At 49.1% G+C, this 16,166-nt stretch overlaps 1 protein-coding gene across 1 annotated transcript; it reads left to right on the top strand.

Moving 5' to 3' along the window:
* Positions 1-983: 983 nt before the first annotated feature.
* Positions 984-15,897, top strand: LOC119533166 (steroid hormone receptor ERR2). The gene is made up of 4 exons (XM_037835272.1): positions 984-1,090; positions 1,589-1,750; positions 10,940-11,209; positions 15,498-15,897. The coding sequence occupies exons 2-4, from the start codon at positions 1,642-1,644 to the stop codon at positions 15,740-15,742; spliced, it is 624 nt and encodes a 207-aa protein (XP_037691200.1). The 5' UTR covers positions 984-1,090; positions 1,589-1,641; the 3' UTR covers positions 15,743-15,897.
* The last annotated feature ends 269 nt before the right edge of the window (positions 15,898-16,166 follow it).

The following is a 16,166-nucleotide window of genomic DNA, read 5'->3' as shown; positions in this document are numbered from 1 at the left end:
ACAAGAAAGAGAAAGAAGGAACCCAACCAATGAAAACGTGCCTGAGGTCTTTAAGTCCTGGTAGATGTGCTACCCAGAGGGCCAAAACTGAGGACAGCTTCCATACTAGTTCCTCGGGGATCTCTCAGATCGACCTTGACCCTCAACCCCAATTTTTAGAGGGGTTGGTTTCCCCTGCCAGCCCTGGCCCCAGCCAGCTGCTCTCAGAAACCAGGCTGTGTAGCTGTAGCCACAGCCGTTTCTGCAGCTGCTACAAGGGACTGAGCAACGAATGGGGCTGGTTACTGGGTTGTTTTCACTCATAAATGCTGAACTCTTGGCAGCCTCTCCCTTCCTCTGGCACTCCTGTAGTTGTTCTAAATGCCCCTTCTGGTTCCAGAATTACTGCCTACTTAATTCCAGTCTCTTTTTCCAGCCTTTTCATTTTTCTAGTGGAGGGAGTGCTTTGTCAAACTTCCTACTCTACCATTTTGCGCCTGTGCTCTCCCAGAAATGGTCATTTTTAATGAGCACTCACCCAGATGCTTCTTACATGAAAAGTTTGAAAATCCTTGTCTTTGCTCTTTCATGGTGGCTGCCAGTGGCATGAATTCCTTTCCTATCTTGTCAAATTATCTCAACCCTCCCTGTATTCAAAGCAGATCTAAAAGAATGGGACTTATCCCAACACTTGGTGGAGTGCTTTTCCTTTTGGAAACATAAAGCCGCAAGGGCTGGAGTTTGCTTGGGATGGATTTCAGGAGGATGCTATATCCAGAGTGGCAGGAGAACCAGGCCTGGGGCAACTGTAGTGGGCGGTGACTATTCCAGTGTTTGAAGACCATCCAGCCACCTGGCTTGAGGCTGGCCTTGGGGCAGCTGGAAAAGGCTCACTGGGCTCAGACCTAAAGAACTTAGCCACTTTTGAAATACAAAAGTCAGCTGGGATGCCACTGGTGATGTTGAACAGCTCTTGAGTCCTCCCTTTCCTCCCCAATAGGTGTGCGTCTTGACCGAGTGCGTGGAGGTCGCCAGAAATACAAGCGGCGGCTGGACTCAGAGAGCAGCACCTACCTGAGCTTACAGATTTCTCCACCAGCTAAAAAGCCATGTGAGTGCCAGGGCAGTCCATGCCCCTTTTCCCAGCATCTGTACCTGGAACATCTGACATTGCTGGGGGAAATGCCATCTCCCCACTGCTTGTTTATGGGACACTGTTTATCTGGGATTACATGAGCACCGGGCACTGGTGTGGGATATTTGAGGCTTCATTCAGAAGGCCTTTCCATAGAATGTGGCTCCAAATGAAGCATGATCCTAAGAAGCCATGGGCTCTAGATACCAAAACATGTCCCCCGCACCACTCACCCAAAGTTGCTTTGCAGTATCCTCCCAGGAGAATTTACCAGGCAACTTCCCATGGACGGGGATATTTTTCAACAGCCCAAATCATCTTGGCCAGTGACTTTGTGGAGTCAGAAAGAGGACCTTACAGCCACTTTTGATCTTGGGGGGAGGGGGTCTTAGCAACCTGACTTTTCCTTCTAACCCATCTTTGGCTGCACCCCTGACCTAAAGGCATTTACCTTTCCCTCTTTGGTCCTTGCAGTAACCAAGATTGTCTCATACCTTCTGGTGGCTGAGCCGGACAAGCTCTATGCCATGCCTCCCCCTGGCATGCCTGAGGGGGACATCAAGGCCCTGACCACCCTCTGTGACCTGGCGGACAGGGAGCTCGTAGTCATCATTGGCTGGGCCAAACACATCCCAGGTGAGTCTTGTAGGAACAGGGGCTCCTGGCCACTCTCCCCACTGTTTACCCAGTGGCTGTGGTTCTAACGAATGGGAGCTTGGCACCCAGGAAGCTCGTGAAGTCTTGGCAAGCCCATTTTCCTCTGGACTCTTTTTCTCTCCTTGTGAGAGTGGAGGGGAGCAGGTGTTTGGAAGATCTGGTAATGTTTACAAAGTGCCGGGATGGGGGGGTGAACCTTTTACCACTCCAGAAGGGGCTTTTATGATTGGATCTATAATAGGTAATATTGAAAGAGCAAGTTCCTTGAACTTCGAAGGCAAACAAGGAGGGTTTTCTCACATACTGGAATTGTGCTAGAAAACAACACAGATGAGGGATTGACTCTCCTTCATATTAGAAGCAGGTAGACTAGAGCAGATAAAAGCTTGGGCTTTGGAATCAGCTCAGGATTCAAAATTTGCAACCTACTAGCTGTGTGTCCCTGGGCAGGTCACTTGACCCCTCTGTAAAATAGGAATAGCATAAACCTCCTTCATGGAGTTTGATGTGAGGCTGAAATGAGATAGCCTGTGTGAGCATTTGACACAGTGCCTGGCCTGAGCTGGCACCAACTGCTTGTTCGCTGTTGCCCCTAGCCTGATCTCTAAGGGAGGTCTCTTTATTTGGGTTCTATGATGGTTAGAGCGTTTCTATCACATAAATTATGTGTAATGTGTTTGAGGCAATATGGTCTTCTCTTCATTTTGTGTGGCCCCAAATTTCTCATTCAGTCTTTCTGGTTCTGGGTAGCAGTGTGAACTGAATCTTATTTTAATTTTTGTAGACACCAACACCTACTTGTTCTGCATTATGCACATATTGGGGACCTTCCTGAAGTCTTTGTGCAGTTTACTTCTTAATTCCTTTAAGGTTCTAACACCTTGGCTCGTAGTGTGTGGTAGAGACCCCTGTAATCCTGGTAAATATCCACCATGGACTCAAATTCTTCGTAGTTGTGTGACTTGGGACAGTTTATCTTCTTGTCTGCACATCTTTTGTTGGCTTGTCACTGGCTCTGAAAGATGAGTACAGCATGCATGACCATGTTACAAAGGCGTCCTAGACTTTAGATGCCAAGCCCATAGTTGATTGAGGTGACTCAGAAAGAAAGCCCTTACATGTATGTAAAAGCTTGTGTGCACAGCTCATAGGAGGAGCCTTCCTGGGGAGGGGGCACATAGAGAGACCAAGGGCACAGCGGTGGGTCTTAGCTGGCAGGAAGCCTAGAATTCCCTCTGCAGGGAGCTCCTGGTGGCATCTGGGGTCTGACTCAGGGGTGGGCTCACTGGGGATCTGGGCTGGTGTGTCCTCACTAAGGAGCTCAGCCTCCTGGGATTATACACTCAGGAGTTTCTGAATTTGCTCAGTGCTGGTTCAGCACAGATATGGGGTCAGGCCACAGCTTAAGACACCTCAGCCTGGATTGCTCCACTAACCCAGGGCCAAATCAGGTACAGCTACCCCACCCCCGCCCCCACCCACCGCCAAACGCTCCAGTTCTGGAGTGAGCAGATTCTGCATCCTAGCACTAGCTCGGGAGCGGCTGCTGCTGGTCTCCGGGGATACTGCTCCCTTCTCCCACCTCTCCAGCCTCACAGCACCTCCGAGGGAATGGAGTGAGGTCCGGAAGTCACCATGGAATGAAACCGGAAGACACTGCCTCCCTGCACGCATTCTTCCCTATGCCTCCCCACCTGCCAGCTCCATCTCCAGCCTGTGGGTGGTGGGTAGAGCAAAGTGGTTGCTAAGGGCACAGATTTCAGAATCAGGCAGACCTGGGCTCTGATACCAGTTCTGCCCTTACCGGCCTTGTGCAAGGTATTTAGTTTTTCTGAGCTTTAGTGTCCCTGTCTGTAAAATGGGAATCATAGCCTAATTGTTGGGAAGCCAGGGCCCGCATAGCCCAGCCCCCACACATAGCGAGCACTTGATGAATGGCAGAGACTGGGACCATGGTTGTCATTGTTAATTGCAATTAAAGCCTCTTTCCATATTGTCATTTCTCCTTATCCAAAGCCGAATTCTTTTTGATTACAAAATAAAATAAATATAGGGACTCATTTGTCTGTCTCAACTGCTAATTTGCCTATTTTGCATAAACCTACATACTGAATTATTTGGGCCTGACCTTCCAGTGTTTAAGGTAAAATTAATTGGTAGAGTCTCCCGCCACTGCATGTAAACGTCATAGTAAAAGCGATGACACATCAAGTGCCTGATATTTTTAAACTAATCAACTTAATCCCATCTCAGATTAGATGGAAAACTAATCCAAAGACTGACCAGCTCAGTGGCCCTTTCAGAGAGAGAGTGAGAGCAGGTTGAGCGGGGAGGATGCAAGTGGGGCCATACCCTGGGACTCATCTTGGCTCCAGTACATCTGGTTTCTGGACAGCGGGGAAGAAGGACTGGCCATTCGGCGTGCACAGGAGTGGACCCTGAGAAGGAGCCCAGCCCGCCTTCCTTAAGCACAGGAAACCATGTCATATATGTCAGTATCCTCCAGCCTCCAGCCCAGTGCCTGGCACGGAGAGAGCCCTGCACCCTCGCCTTGGCATGTATTTATTGAGCACACATTGTGTGCAAGGAGTCTTGCTGCCAGTTGTGACTGATACAAAGAATTAGATAATTTCTGCCCCAAGGATCCCATTTGGGAATAAGACGGGTATTTAACAAAACAAACTTTATTTTGAAAAATTTCAAACACATACAAAAGTAGACTGTATAAGGAACGCCCCATATTCCCTCGACCAGCTTCCATCATTAGCAACCTGCAGCCCTTCGTGTTTCATCTCTGCCCCCACTCGTTTCCCCCCTCCTGTTTCTCATACACAACAAGACAAATATTTAGAACACAGAGGGAAGAGCCACAGGATGGAGTTCAGGATCGATGGACAGTGACCAGGTAGAAAAAGTCCAGAAGGAGAAAGGGCTGCTGTGAACACAACTTTTCATGCTGCAATACAGAAGTCAACACATCCGTAGAGGCTCTGAGGAGACCAGCTTAGTTAGAAGGATGGATTATCTGAATGCAAATGCATGTCCCAGGATTCTGCTGCCTTTTGCCCATAGTTTTGAACATGCAGGACACTTTCAGCTCCATGGGGAGCTTGGGGCTGATGGTGATTTGCTCCAGAATAGCAGTCATTCTTTTCCCCTTGGTCTGAACTTGCCCTGTCCCAAATGCTAGGTTTTTACCTTGAGTTGAATTTTCACAAATGTTGGTTTGCCCAGAGGGCAAGCCCAAATCTTTAGAGCGTTCAGCTCTTATTCCCACCAGCATGGGAGATAAGGAGAGCCAGCCACCTCTAATAGGCAATGGATAGTGCTTGATGAATTGCGGCTTCAAAATGTTATTAGTCTGTTATATCCTCCCTCCCCAGGCAGCCTAGAGGCTACCCCAGCCAGGAGGGGCTTCTCTTGCCGGACCCCTGGGGGGTCACCATTACCTTAGCTGCCAGCTGACATTTGCATGCCCCTGCAGGGGACCCCCAGAGGCCTCCTCACCATGGGTCCCTCAACAGGCCCCACTCCCAGGTAGCCACTGTTTGGCTCTCGCTGGGCAGAGAAAAACGCCAGTGGCTGATGAAATATGGGCTGCCGAGTGACAGCAGCTGTGTCTGGAGTGGCCTCAGATCCTATAATTACATCTCCCTTTATTACCTCTGCTAATGGCCCTCCAGGTCGACAGAAATGATAATAAATTAACAGATTATGAACTCCACTTGCCAGAAATTATGTGCTTTAAAAAAAAAAAAAAAATTCTAGGTGCTTGTGCTGCCAAATCACTGGGGGATGGGGGTTGGGGAAGAGCCTGAATGTTATAAGATCAGTTGGTAGGGATAAAGCAACTTTCCTGGGGTTGCAGATCTCAAGGTGGGAGACCTGGGGGTCGGGGTGCTAGGATACAACAGCCAGCTTGGGCAGGGCCTATTAGAACCTCAAGGGAGCAGTGTGGTATGGGGTCAGCTAGGCAGAGCCAGCCCTCCACTCCCAGGAGTGCAGGTGACACCCCAGCCTCTCCCAGCTGCCCCCTAACAGGGGAACCTCTGTCCCAGAATTGCTAATTACTTAATGGAGAAGGAGATTGAGCCTATTTCAGAAAAACGGAATGAAGGGTGTTTTAACCAAAGGACAGAGAGAGGTGCTCTAGCTCCTTTGTTTTGGCTTTAAATAAAAGAATATATGCTTCTGGTAAAGAGGTCAGGGGAGGCAGAGGGGTAGAAATTAAGATTTCCTAATTCCCCATTCCCCTTCCCCAGAGGGATGCATCATCCTGACTTTCTTAAGTGTCCTGGGATTTTCCAGTGCATGTACAAACCTGTGTGTATATTCCTTCTTTCTACCTCCCCCCATGAGGTCATATTATAACTCTTTTTGTTCACCTTTTTCATTTAATTATATGAAATACTAGCACTCACCATGTGCTAGGTAGTGTTTTCTCTGCATGCCAACTCATTTAATCCTAACAATCCCATGATTAAGTACTATTTTTATTCCCATTTTATAGATGAGGCACAGAGAGGGTTGACCTGCCTGAGGTCACAGCCAGGGATTGGCAGAGCTAGGATTGTAACAGACTATACCTGGCCCTGGGCTTCTCTCTTAACCGTTCAGTCCCTCTTACGTTCTTGGGCTCTTGGGTATCTTCCCATATCCACTGTTCTGTGTCATTCTTCATAGTGGCTTCTAAGTGTGCCACTCGTGTAATCAATAACGATATCAATTACCTTTCTATAACAATGATGTGTATTACATTAGTTACATTTAGATTGTTTTCTGCTTTCAGTCATTACAATCAATGATGGAACAAACACCCTTTTACTTTCATCTTTGCATATTTATGCATGCTTTTCTCTTTGGGAGAAATTCCTAGCAGTGGAATTGCTGGGTCGAAGGGAGGATGCTTTTCATTTTATTATTTTTCATGCATCTTTTTATTGTGAACTTTAACATAAATTCATAACAATGATAACTTTCAAAGTGCAATTTAACAAGTAGTTAGGGAGCAAATTTTCATTTTACGTTTGACTTGATTTTATTTCTGAGCATCTTAAACGATGACATGGTTCAAAAGCCAAAATTTGACAAAAATGTATACGTAAAAGTCTCATGTTCCTCCCTGTCCCCTCCCCCTCCTTCCTCCTAAAGGTCACTTTTTGCTTCTCATTTTTCCTTCTAGTATTTCTTTCTTCAAGTATTAGAGAACATTTGAACTATCAAATATTAGAAAACATCGAGTATTCCCTCCCCTACCTTGCACAAAATGAAGCAGCCTATGTACACTATTTGGAGGATACATTTGGATTTCCAAAGTTTACTTCTACCTCCTTTTGAAGATGCTCAAGGAGAGAGAGAAATCAGGGACCATGTCACTATTCAAGCCAGCCTGGCACAGAGGTCTGGGCACAGATCACCAGGAACATCCTTGCACGGTGACACACAACTTTCTGAGTTGCTCTCTCCCTGCCTCCCACCACCTGCCCTTCCCTTCTGCCCAAAGGGCACGTCTGTCTCAGTCTCTTACAAACACACACAGTAGGCAAAGGCAGATAAAGCCAAATGACTAAGAGGGTCAATCAGGCTCTTCTGGCACATTTTCTTGTCACCCAGGGACAAGGCTGAGTGGTATTGGCACATTATGCCTTCTGAACTGCCAAGGTTTATTGGGAGCCTTTGCAACAGGCACAGTACTGGGCAGTGGGGGCTATGAAGATGGCCAGCAGCACAGCGTCCATGCCCCCAGGGAGCTCAGGGCATAGCAAGTGAAAGCAGTTTATCCCAATGCACCATGGTGTGTGCCTTGTCACATGTGCCCTTCACAGCTCAGCCCCACAGTGCCCTCTCCTGCAGAGCCTCTTATGTGTCCTGTTTGAGCCCAGCTCCCCTGTTTTGTCTTCTACAACCCTACACTTTGCTGTAGATCTTCTTGCAGTTGTAACTTTACGTTAGCTTGTGATCCTTGATATGTGTCTTTCTCCTCTTGACTGTAAGCTCTGGAAGTCAGGGACCAGCTCTGGTTCAAGCTTACCATTCTGTCCCCAGTGCCTTACACAAGACCTGGCACTTAGTGGGTGCTCAGGAAATGTTTGTGAATGAACGAAGGGCAGAAGCATGCTAGTAACATTCTTCTAATGATCATGCCTGCATGATTAGCTTCACAGGGGTCTTTTCTCCTTCATTTTCAGAAGCCTAACTCTTCACCCTCTCTTTCTCCACCTTCCAGTTCAATTGTCTATTAATTTCTCTCCTGTCCACCTCTACATCTTCCCTCCCAGTCTGCCTGCTTTCAGACTCACCCCCCGCCCAGTCCTTCTTCCATATACACACCCTCACGTGTGAGCCGATTGATATCTGTTAATTAACGTCACCCAAGGCCTCTCTCCTACTCAGAGACCGATAAGGGAAATTGGATGTCCATTTCCATCTATCTCTTATTGCCTCCTGGCTCTGCTGGCCACCACAGGCAGCTGCACCCCCTCTCTCATGGCTGGAATCAGGATGAGAACACACACGCACACACCTGACCCCACTGCACCGTGGCCTCTCCCTGGAGATGGTGCATCAATCAGAGCCCACCCTGGGGCATGTCAGTGCAATCATTCCAGCCCTTTGTTGATCCCCCTTGGATTCCAGCAGCCTGGTGGTGGATGACCCGAGGCCCAGGCTGTGCAGCTAGGACCTGGGAACCGTGATGATCAGACTAGGAGGAGGCTCATGGTAAAGGGCGGCCTGGCAAGGGAAGGGGGGTTAGCCCCAGAGGTCCAACAGTCATGCACTAGGTGGAAAATGGTTAGAGACAGAGGACCATAGATGAGAGATGGCGTACATGTGGAAGCTCAGAGAGACGGGCCAATCCGGAAGCTCAGGACCACCCCAGGCCCCCAGGCTTGTTCAGAGAGATTAAGAGTGATGCCAATAGAGGGCCAGTGATGGCAACTTGTGTCTTAGTTTTCCTGAGCTGCTTTGAAAAATACCATGTGTTGGGGTTAGCTTAACAACCAGGAATTTATTGCTCACAGTTTCAGAGGCTAGAAGTCCAAAGGCAATGTGTTGGCAAGGCCTTGCTTTTTCTTGGAGTCTGTACCATTCTGGTGCTGGCTTGTCACATCCTGGATGCCTTGGTTTGCATCTGTGTTTGCTGTTACATGGCACGTCTCCCTCCTTGTGTCTGCTCTTCAGGTTTCCACTGACATCTCGCTTCCTCCTGTGGCTTACCCTGACTGACTTTGTCCGAATTTCATGAACCCATTTGTAATTAGGAGCCTTTGGAAAGATGTATTATCAGTTAAGGTGGAGATTCATTTGTGAATAGGATCTTCTAAGATCCCATGAAGGTGTGGCCCAACGGAGTGTGAGCCTTAATCCGTATTACTGGAGGCCTTATAAAGAGAGGAAATTTGGACACAGTCAGTTGGAGAAAACCAGAGGAAGAAACCAGAAGTCAGCGGAGACTGGAAGAGCAGACAGAGAGAGAGCTCGCCATGTGACAGGAGATGGAGATGCAAGCCAAGAAATCCCAAGGATTGCAGCAAGCCAGCACCAGGATGCTGCAGACCTTGGGGAGAAAGCATGGCCTTGTCGACACCTTGATTTTGGACTTCTAGCCTCCAAAACTGTGAGCCAATAAATTCCTGTTCTAACGCCAACCCCAGTGTGTGGTTATTTGTCATAGCAACTTGGGCAAACTAAGACACATGGCCACCACAGTTGCTCAGATTTGTTAAGCACCCACCCCTGTGAGCATGGAGGGTGCCAAGTGGTTTACCTGCATCGTCTCTGCACCCCCATGAGGCAGGCACACCTTAAAGCTTCAGCCAGGCAGGGGAGGTTATGTCAGCAAATGGAGGAAAGCGTCCTACACAGGCAAAATTACCCCTGAGAATCCCTTAAGTTGCCTGTGATGTGATTTTGTGGATACTCTTCCTTTTTTCAGTAAATCAAGAGTGGCTAGTTTTGTCCTCTGATGTTGGAACCACTCACGGAGTTTCTGGTTGAATACCTGGTGAGGTTACTGCTTGTGTTTAGTAGCCAAGATGTCTGAACATTTATTATTTCCCTCTCTCCCCTCCTTCCTTTCTTTCTCTCTGTCTCTGCCTTTCTGATTTTTCTTTCTTTGTTTCTTGTAAATCAAGATATGAATGGAATCAGTCTCTGTTAAGTGCAGATATGATGCTATTCCATTATATAATTCTCATTTTACAGATGAAGGCTTTAATCTCATCATTAATAATAACAGTAAGAGTTCAGTAGATGCTTTGTATGTTCTGTGATCATTGTCTCATTTAGCATCTCAAGCAAGCACTACTGTTATACCCATTTCATAGATAAGGAAGCTGAGGTTTGAGAAATTTTGCGACTTTCACAGCTGGCAAATGAGGAGGTGGGATTCAAACCCAGGCAATCTCCAGAGCACAGTGGACAAGCCCATGTCATAACTCTGGAGCTATCCCGACCCCCCACCTTCTTCCACTAGGTCAATAGGAAGTCACCCCCTTCTCACCAGCAGGGAGGGGGGATGCTTCCAAGCTCACAGAATGCAGGACTGCTGAATCATTAGGTGAAGAATGATGACCTGGGCAGAGGGGGTCTGACCCCTGGGAGGACAGGCTGCCCTTTCAGAAAGTGCCCCCTGACCCCAGCACTCCTGAACTCTTAGCAGCCCCAGGATGTTATAATTGGGGCCTGCGTCGACCAGACACAGCTGAGCCCCCCTTCCTGGGTGGGCCCCTGAGTCTGAGCCCAGCTGAGATTCTGCATTGCATCGAGGTTCAGGGGTCATTTAAAACACCAGAGCCCCTCCTGTTTTGAGCAGAGAGGGGTACCTGGAAACTCCCCAGAGTGGAAGTGACCCTTTGCTGCCATCTCCTGATTCTGCTATGAATTCAGTAACTCCCTAATTCACAAATGCATTTAATTAATCAAAAAACCCCTAACAGGCACAAATAATAAACTGCCAGCAGTGGCTGAGCTCTTATGATGTCAGTGTTCCCCATGATTCCACATCGGGCTCCTTCATCTAGAGAAGAACAATAAGCTGACACCAGAGGGCCACCAGGAAGGATGCAGTAACCTGGGACTACCCCTGCCCTTGAGTCAGGCCCAGGGAGGCCCCTGACCGCCTCCCCCCGTGACCTCCTCCACCCTCCTGGCCCCCTCTTCCCGCAGGCTTCTCGAATCTTTCACTGGGGGACCAGATGAGCCTGCTGCAGAGTGCCTGGATGGAGATCCTCATCCTGGGCATCGTGTACCGCTCACTCCCCTACGATGACAAGCTGGTGTACGCCGAGGACTATATCATGGACGAGGAGCACTCCCGCCTCGCCGGGCTGCTCGAGCTCTACCGGGCCATCCTGCAGCTGGTGCGCAGGTACAAGAAGCTCAAGGTGGAGAAGGAGGAGTTCGTGACACTCAAGGCCCTGGCCCTCGCCAACTCAGGTAAGGGGCGTGGAGAGGGGAGGTGGTGGAGGTGTGTGCGAGCCTGGGGAGCATAGCTCTGGGGCCAGCTGCAAAGGCCAGGGAAGTTGTGAAGACACTGGAGCTCCTTGTCACCAGACAAGACTTGTGCTGCTAAGCAAGTACTCAGTAAGCCAGCCTGCTGTGTCATGGCTTTTTAAATCATGGTGTAAAGCAGCACTTTTCAAAGGACCTGTGATGAAGAACAGTTTTTAAAATTTTTTAAAATGTTCAATCCATCATGGACTGCTCATTTTGTAAAATACAATAAAAGTGAAATAAACACACATATAAAACACAGGCCCAATTTTTAAAATACTAGATTCAACAGATATAAAATTTATTCTGTCCAATTGCTATAAAGTTTCCAAATGCTTCTTCTCCTTTACTGTACGTATCTTACCATGGACAGTAGCAAACGGAGAGTGACCGGAACGGTCTGCACGCCACCCTTTGAGTAGCACTGGCTTAAAGCATGTCCTTGGGAGTCAGTTAGACCTGAGTTCAAATCCCACTTCTGCTACCTACTTGCCCAGTGTCACGCGACCTGACCTCTCTGAGCCTCAGCTTCCTCGTCTGTAAAATAGGGAGAACAACAGCTCATTGCAGATAAAAATGTGAAATAATACCTGTAAGTCCCTGGCACAGGTCCTGGCAAATCCGAAGCACTCAATGCCACCTAATTCCTGGTGTTTGGGTGCAGCTCAGCCAAGCGTAGTGCTGGGGCCTGGGAATATAGAGCTGATTGGGTGCAGCCCCTGCCCCCAGGGAGCTTTCCGTCCAGTGGGGAGATAAGACATGAACAGGAGCATAACCAGTGAGGCAGGGTGTGAGCTGTGGCATAAGGGAGGCTCAGGGGAAAGGCTCCGGGTGTTTCAAGGAGGGAGAAATAAACTGCATTAAGCTGGGGTGGTAGAATCCAAGCGGGGTCTTGAAGCAAGGGGGCATTCAGGAGGCAGGAGGAGGCAGGGTTAGAGTTCACAGTGGAGCAATCAAGGAAAAGGGGGAAGGACAGGCCTGTTTGGAGGTAAGGGGAGAAAAGCCGTTTGGGATCAGGCCAGAGGCTCCAGGGCCGACAGTTTGGGATTGGGCTGTTGATAAGGTCAGTGCAGGGGAGCCATGAAAGGTTGTGGAGGAGTGATCTGTCCCAAGGATCAGAAAATCACACAGCGAGCAGCAGAGAGTGTGTCGGCTGGGGAAGAAACGGGGTGGGAGCAGGAAACAATGGAGGGTCTCCATGGGAGAGATCCCAAGGGCCACTGTTGGTGCCACTGCTGAGGGGTGGATGGGACAGGACGACTCAGCCACCCATGGGGTGTCAGCGGCTCAGGGGAGTGTGCAAAGCACACAGACAGACTGTGGCCCCAAACCCCGGCCCCCTGGGAGCCTGCCGGCCGTCTTTCACCCTGTGCCCCGGCCTTCTCAGGGCTCTCTGACAGCAGAAAAAATTCATAGCCATTGATTTTATAATTAACAGTTTATCAATGCCATCAATACAGACTCGCTGATGGATTGCAAAGAAATTAATCTTGCAATGTTATTTTATTTCATTTTTAGTCAAAGTCAGCTGCCAACTTTGTCCTCCTTGGGGAGGTGGGGGAGGGTGGGAGGATGGGAGAGGGGGCGAGCGGGAGTCAGGGAGTTTGCGTGGCCAGTTCTGGGCCTTGAAGGAACCAGCTGCATTTTGGATGGGTGCTCTGTAAATGCTGAGATCCATCTCCCACTGACAAAGAAGGAGTCCTTAGTGTCAGGAGGCAGAAAAATTGTGGAGGAGACTTGGGTACAGGGCCAGTGACACCCTGACCCCGCAAGGACACTGCTCCCAGTCTGAGTCCCCACAACAATGATAATAATAGCTCATATTTATTAGCTGCTTACCAAGTACCAGGTAATGTGCTTTTTCATTTAATCCTTACCACCACGCGATGGGGTACACATTCTTATTGACTTCATTTTACAGAAGAGAAAATGATCTCAGAGAGGCTAATTAATTTGGCCAAGGTTACACAACTCCTAAGACCTATCTCCCTCATTCTACTGCTATCCTCCCAAGAAAAAGAGGCACTGGCCATGTGTAGCCTCAGAGGGTCAGGAGAAGTCATTGGGGCTGGCCAGCTGAAGCACCTGCCCTGGGTCTTTCCTTCCTGCAAAAGAATTGTCACTACCTTTTTGAGGATTTCAGTAAACTCACCCAGCCTTCTTTGGTAACTCCACCCCAGAGTTTTAAGTTCACTCCATTCCCATGTGTCCCTGTCCTCCTGTCTTTGGGAGAAGGGAGGTATGTGTCATTGAGCCAAGCAGTTCAGGGTGGTGGCAGGATCATTTAAAAATGTCAAAAGAATGCTTGGTATTTTCCCCAAGCCAGGGAGTGGGTTCTAGGCTCTGACCTAATCATAACCCAGCTGTTAGCTGGCAACTCCGTGCCCTTGAGATTTAGGTGAATTTTGTTTGAATCTCCAATTCATGACCTGAGTCCAAAGCCCTCCTTAAGATTTTGGAGAACTCCCAACAGCTCCTTCTACACCATGTCCTGTGTGTCCAGCCATGCTGTCTCACCATGGACACTGAGATGCAGAGCTGAGCCTTTCCACCTGGGTCTGTACTTGTTCCAGTTTGCTAATGCTGCCATTTTGCAAAACACCAGAGATGGATTGGCTTTTATAAAAGGGGTTTATTTGGTTACAAAGTTACAGTTTTAAGGTCATAAAGTGGCCAAGGTAAGGCATCAGTAATAGGGTGCCGTCACTGAAGGATGGCCATTGGTATCCGGAAACCTGTTAGCTTGGAAGGCACGTGGCTGGCGTCCGCTTGCTCCCAGGTTGCGTTTCAAAATGGCGTTCTCCGAAGTGTTGCTCTTGGGGCGTTTTGTCCTCTCTTAGCTGCAGCTGCTCCAAAATGTCACTCTCAGTTGCTCTCTTGTCCTTCTGTCTGTGAACTCCTTTATACGACTCCAGTGATCCAATTAACACCCACCCTGAGTGGTTGGGGTAACACCTCCATGGAAATTATCCAATCAAACATTTCACTCACAGTTGAGTGAGTCACATCTCCATGGAAACACTCAATCAAAGGATTCCAATCTAATCAACTCTAATACATCTATCCACACAAGATTGCATCAAAGAACATGGAGTTTTGGGGACATAATATATCCAAACCAGCACTGGTAGCAGCGGCAGCAGTAGTAGAGATGTTGATGATGGTGGTGATGGTGATGTTGGTGATGGTGGTGATGGTGGTGATGGTGATGGTGGTGATGGTGATGGTGGTGGTGATGGTGGTGATGGTGATTGTGATGGTGATGATGATGGTGGTGGTGAAGGGGGTGATGATGGTGATGGTGGTGGTAGCAGTAGTGATGATAGTGATGGTGGTGATGATGGTGATATTGGTGATGATGGTGGTGATGGTGGTGGTAGTGATGGTGGTGATGGTGATGTTGGTGATGGTGATGTTGGTGATGGTGATGGTGGTGATGGTGGTGATGGTGATGGTGGTGATGGTGGTGGTGAAGGGGTAATGATGGTGGCAGTGATGGTAGTGATGGTCATGATAGTCGTGATGGTGATGATGGTGATGGTGATTGTGATGGTGGTGATGATGGTGGTGAAGGGGGTGATGATGGTGGTGATGGTGGTAGCAGTAGTGATGATAGTGATGGTGGTGGTGATGGTGATATTGGTGATGATGGTGGTGGTGATAGTGATTTGGTGATGATGGTGGTAGAGATGTGGTGGTCATGGTGGTGATGATGATGATGGTAGGATGGTAGTGGTGGTGCTGCTACTGCTGCTAGTCAGGTACTTTGTGCCAAGTGGTATTCTAAGCATTTGACTTTTATTAACTCCTTTAACCCCTTGAGGTAGGTATGGCTATTATCCAATTTCACGAATGAGGAAAATGAGGCACAGAGAAGTTAAAAAATTGCCTAAAGCCATACAGCTAACAAGTGAGGAAGGCAAGACACCAACCAATTCAGCAGTCTGCTTCCAGAGGAGTCCATCTCTTCCCTCCAGGGTGACCATCGCGGCTCTTGTTCAAGAACTTTGGGGTCTCTGCTGCCACCTCTTGGTGGTTTGCAAAAGAAATGTCCTCCATAGGTGTAGGTCTGAGCCCCAGCTGGCAGTTTAACCTCTCTGAGCTTTGGTTTCCCCCTCTGTGAAATGAAGATTTGGAATGCAGCGCTACCCGTGTGAACCTTGGATCTGAAGTAGAAGCGCAAGGGCCTCGCAGTAGCCCACCCCACTAATGCTTCTCCTTGTGCCTGCAGACTCCATGTACATCGAAGACCTGGAGGCCGTCCAGAAGCTGCAGGACCTGCTGCACGAGGCGCTGCAGGACTACGAGCTAAGCCAACGCCACGAGGAGCCACGGAGGACGGGCAAGCTGCTGCTCACGCTGCCCCTGTTACGGCAGACGGCTGCCAAGGCTGTGCAGCACTTCTACAGCGTCAAACTGCAGGGCAAGGTGCCCATGCACAAACTCTTCCTGGAGATGCTGGAGGCCAAGGTCTGATGGCCTGCCACACAGACCGGCTCCCAGACACAGACAGATGGACGTACCACCACTGAAAGCTCCGCAGCCACCAGCCTCGACCTTCACCCCCTGAATCATGGCTATGAGCAGTCCCAGAGGAAGGGGGAGGTCTAGCCCGCCTCCAGGTCGTGTGTGTGCAGACTCCTGGGGGCAGCGGGGGTGGGAGGGCAGGGCATGGGGCTCATCTGGAACCTGCTTTTTCTTTGGTATGTTTTTCCCTGTGCAGTGCTGAGGCCTGGGCCAGGGCTAACTCCCCTTGGGACTGGAGACCATCAGAAGAAGTGCCCCCCCCCAAAAAAAAAAACCACCAAGAGGCTGCATGCACATTTCCCAACTCCCACCTCTCACCTCCCCGTCCATGGCCTGGGCGGGCTGTGCTCAGAGCCCAGGACTCCGGCAAACT

This window comes from Choloepus didactylus, chromosome 4 (assembly GCF_015220235.1).
Source record: "Choloepus didactylus isolate mChoDid1 chromosome 4, mChoDid1.pri, whole genome shotgun sequence".
In the NCBI taxonomy this organism is placed as follows: Eukaryota; Metazoa; Chordata; class Mammalia; order Pilosa; family Megalonychidae; genus Choloepus; species Choloepus didactylus.
This window is presented reverse-complemented; position numbering and strand designations above follow the sequence as displayed.